General features: G+C 39.1%; 1 protein-coding gene across 3 annotated transcripts; it reads left to right on the forward strand.

Annotated features, from left to right (window-relative positions):
* Window positions 1-3,313, forward strand: LOC125197301 (PLC-like phosphodiesterases superfamily protein). 3 transcript variants are annotated; one of them, XR_007172042.2, is made up of 10 exons: window positions 1-149; window positions 241-319; window positions 391-513; window positions 606-743; window positions 819-917; window positions 1,011-1,314; window positions 1,404-1,627; window positions 1,702-1,788; window positions 2,704-3,088; window positions 3,171-3,313. XR_007172042.2 is itself a non-coding variant. In XM_048096027.2 (9 exons), the coding sequence occupies exons 2-9, from the start codon at window positions 251-253 to the stop codon at window positions 2,884-2,886; spliced, it is 1,227 nt and encodes a 408-aa protein (XP_047951984.1). In that variant the 5' UTR covers window positions 1-149; window positions 241-250; the 3' UTR covers window positions 2,887-3,313. The 3 variants fall into 3 exon arrangements, 2 of the variants coding, with proteins under 2 accessions (XP_047951984.1, XP_047951985.1); XM_048096027.2 differs by having other exon boundaries at window positions 2,704-3,313; XM_048096028.2 differs by having other exon boundaries at window positions 4-149; window positions 244-319; window positions 2,704-3,313.
* Window positions 3,314-4,248: the final 935 nt, after the last annotated feature.

Raw genomic sequence — 4,248 nt, forward strand, 5'->3', positions numbered from 1 at the left:
ATATAAGTGATATCTGTTCCTTTATTTCCTCTTTCCCTTTTGGCTTTTATTTTCTTGTTTGTGTATGTTGAGGGTTTCCAGTTTCGGATAGAAAGAAGAAGAAGAGAGATAGACGCAGCAGCAGCAAACACAATCCCAGTGAATCACAGGTGTTTGTACAGTATAATATTCATGATTGTGTGAATTGTGATAGTTTCAGTATAGCTGCTTCACTCACACTCTTCTCTCTCATCTCTGCAGCAGCCGCAGTATGATGAGGACATGCACCACTGCTACATTTCTACTCATCACAGCTCTCTTCTTCACCGCCGAACCTCAGGTCTCTCCCCTTCCCCGATCCCTTCCATTTCCCCCCTTTTCTCCCCAATTTCACCTCAATTCTCCCCGCAGCTTCTCAATTCCTGCTCCACCGCCAATGACTGCCCCCACGGCCTTTACTGCGGCAATTGCCCCTCCCTCGCCAAATCGCAGCCATTCTGCATCAGAGGCCAAGCTCAAATCCCTACTTCCGTGGTACTAATTCATTCAACTCTCTCTATCTCTCTTCTTTTTATTGTAATTCTGACTGTGTGTGTGTGTGTGGAATTACTGAATATGATTATTAGGTCAGTGGACTGCCGTTTAACAAATACTCCTGGCTCCTCACTCATAATGCTTTCTCAATTGTGGATGCGCCTCTGCTGACTGGTGCTCAAAGAGTCACTTTCTACAATCAGGAGGATTCTGTTACTAATCAGCTGATGGTATGATGCTCATTTCACTTGATTTTTACCTGACCGCCTCTGTATAGGATCTAATTGTATTGGTTTCATGTGTAGAATGGAGTGAGGGGGTTGATGCTGGATATGTACGACTTCGCGAATGATATCTGGCTCTGCCATTCCTTCCGCGGCCAGTGCTACAACTTCACTGCCTTTGTAATCTACTAGGGCCTTTTTTTTGTCTTTCTTTACTTCAATTCTCTGTATCTTATGTCGTTTGTGATGTTGCTGTGGAAATGAAATAAGTAGGAGCCAGCAGTCGATGCATTGAAAGAAGTGGAAGCGTTCTTGACACAGAACCCTTCGGAGATTGTTACCATCATAATTGAGGATTATGTTCGTGCGCCCAAAGGGTTGACACGGGTGTTTGCCGAGGCTGGTTTGGATAAATATTGGTTTCCCGTTGCCAAAATGCCAAGGAGAGGTGCGGATTGGCCCACTGTCAACACCATGGTGAAGAACAACTATAGGCTGCTAGTTTTTACTTCCGATTCTTCTAAAGAGGCGTCTGAAGGAATTGCATACCAGTGGAAGTACATGGTGGAGAATGAACGTAAGTATGGAATTGTTATCGAGGTTTGCTTCTGCATTTGGATTAGTGTGGTCATGCAATTCAAGTCCCCGTTTTGTATTTTGTTACAGCGGGAGATCCAGGGGTGGTGCCTGGATCGTGCCCTAACAGAAAGGAATCAAAGCCACTTAACTCGAAAAGTGCCTCTCTGTTTCTGATGAATTACTTCCCAACTATTCCAGTTCAAAGTGAAGCTTGCAAGGAGCATTCTGCACCACTTGCTGATATGGTGGGAACTTGTTACAAAGCTGCTGGGAATATGATGCCCAATTTTGTGGCAGTGAACTTTTACATGGTAGTGGAATTTCCATTTGAATTTCAATACCTTACTACTTTAAATAATAATTTGGTTTTGCTATCAATTTGCAGAGAAGTGATGGAGGAGGGGTATTTGATGATCTGGATCGAATGAATGGCCAGACATTGTGTGGGTGTGCAACCGTCTCTGCTTGCCAGGTTTGTCCATATCTTGTGTCTAAAGGGATTTTTATTGTTGAAAATAGACATTTCTTGTCCGAAGTTTAGTTTCGTCAATCAAAAAGATCTTCTGCTCTTTATCATTAATGTTTTTGCAATACAAAATTTGTTTTGCATACGAAAAGATATTGTGCCAGCAAAAAGGTTGTTCTATTTTTTGAACATAGCTTCTAATGCTGATTTAACCTAAGATCCAAATTAAGCCCTAAAATTCTAGGTGCCTTGTAGTGACATACCAGTTTTCCTCTAGACGATCATGCAATCATGGATTAAAAAACCCCCATGAAACAATCATAACTACCAACAATTGATGCTAATTGTAAGGAAGTGTTGTTTGCCTGCAATTAAATATGACTGAATCCAGGACCCGTGGTCCCATTTAGGTGGTGTTCGGTTTGCAAGATAAAATAATACCAAGATACAGTCTAGGATTGAGTTGTGAGATTATTTTAGTCATAGGGGGTTAGCTATGACTAATTATCCCATGATTATCCATCTAGGATTGAGTTGTGGGGTTGAATTTCATGAACCAAACACACTACAAATTTAATCCCGGATACAATCTTGCAAACCGAACACCCCCTTAAATGTCCTTGCTGATGAATAAGATCTTTTTTCATGCTGGTGCAGCACAACCACTCATCTTAAGTTCTTTTGTGAGTGAAATACGCCTGTGCTATGATTGCTTCATGCAACAATTTTCTTCAATGAGTGGACAATTCTGTTATTGTAGTACCGTAGTGAGAAACATTCCCTCTAAATTACTCCATCTCCCATCGTGAAAGGCTGGAAACTTATGTCATAGTATTAGGTTGCAAGAGTTTTCATTTGATACGACTACAAAGTTCCATTTTAAAACTTGATACAGCTGCCTTTGAAATGAACTTATTGCAGGCTGGAGCACCTTTTGGAAGTTGCAAAGCTGTTGGCATGCCTAACACGAGCTCCACAACTACAGGCAATGCTGGAAGCTTCTCTGGGTCTGTTCAGTTATCCGGAGACGCATCAGCGGTCAATGCTCCTGGTGTGTCATTCATGTGCTTGTTTCTGGTCCTTATAACCTTTTGCTTATTTTGATGAGGATCGAAACATGGAAGCTCCGTTGAGGTGCACAGATGAGTTAAACCTAGGGTCTCCTATTGCTGTAGCCTCTGAAGTTTTGGGTTCAGAATATATTAGCTATAGATAAGACGATACTATCTTACAGCAGACATTGAGGAATCAACTACGGAGCTCGGAATAGAGAGAGCGACAGGGAAGACAGGCCAAATGCTATGAGGTGCGGCCACTTTCTATATATACTTCTTCCATTCTACGTGTGCGCCTGTGGCATGAGTTTCTGATCTCATTTTACCGTGTAGTTTGCTGGTCGTTGAGTTGTGGAGATTGTCAAAAAAGTGTGGATACAGCATTATTGTTAGACATGAAAATCTAGTACTATTATTATTGCATACAAAGCACCTCTTCTATGTTCCACTTGCAATTATAAATCATTTATTTTCAATTCCAATGTCTGATTTTTATTTTATTTTGAAAAAGTAGTTTAGCATTGTTGTCCTTGTTGGAAGTTTTGCATGTTTAAGTGAAAACTTGCTCATGAAATGATGCAACATTTACAGATAGTTAATATTGAACGCAAACATGTCTTTTTAATTTGCCAATTCAGATGGCGTGACTGCTGACTAGGAATATAATGTAATCTCTCTTCGTCCACGAGCTGTCTTTTGAGACTGGAGTTAAGTAATGAGTGGGTAGCATTTTAAGTGGGACAGACTAAAAAGGAAATAGTGCATTTATCTTTTGAATTTTTTTTAAAATCTAAACGCATGTTTCGACTTTTCTAATTTTTCCCTAAAATATAATTTTTCTCCAAATTAAAGTTGAAGTGTTCACCGAAAGTGTCAACATGGCAGAAACGTCGGCAATCAAAGCGACATCGTTTACAATAAAATGAAGTTATTTGAGCGACATCGTTTACAATAAAATGAAGTTATTTGCTTGTAAATACACAACGCATTTGAGATATTCTACTTTTTCCTTTAAACTGTTGAAAAAAAATTCCCAGGTCAGAATGGAACTTTCTGGAATTTTTCCAAACTTTCTTAGCTAAATTCATTGTCTCTACATGTTCATTGTAAGATATCATAAAAAATTCACAAAAACATATTTTGCCAAAAACTCAAATTCATTCTATCATCTTTCCATTCAAATTTCAAATTCATTCCATCATTTTTCCATTCAAATTCTTCGTTATTTCATGGCACTTTAAAAATTCATCATTTTTCCATCCAAACAACAATTTCACAAAATAAATATCACCAAAAATTAACAAAAACGAGTACATTTTTTTTAAAGTTGTAATCAATCATCGTTCCATGTGTTGGTGCGTTTTGACTCTCTTGTGTTGAACGAACTTTAATGACATTGCTATGTTCAATC

This window comes from Salvia hispanica, chromosome 4, assembly GCF_029641045.1.
Source record: "Salvia hispanica isolate PSC_SH4W2 chromosome 4, Shi_PSC_v1, whole genome shotgun sequence".
Classification (NCBI taxonomy): domain Eukaryota; kingdom Viridiplantae; phylum Streptophyta; class Magnoliopsida; order Lamiales; family Lamiaceae; genus Salvia; species Salvia hispanica.

Coding starts and splice junctions, on each gene's coding strand:
- LOC125197301 (XM_048096027.2), top strand. CDS start 251: ATGATGAGGACATGCACCACTGCTACATTTCTACTCATCACAGCTCTC. Junction 320..390: donor TCTTCACCGCCGAACCTCAG/GTCTCTCCCCTT, acceptor TTCTCCCCGCAG/CTTCTCAATTCCTGCTCCAC. Junction 1,628..1,701: donor TGGCAGTGAACTTTTACATG/GTAGTGGAATTT, acceptor ATCAATTTGCAG/AGAAGTGATGGAGGAGGGGT.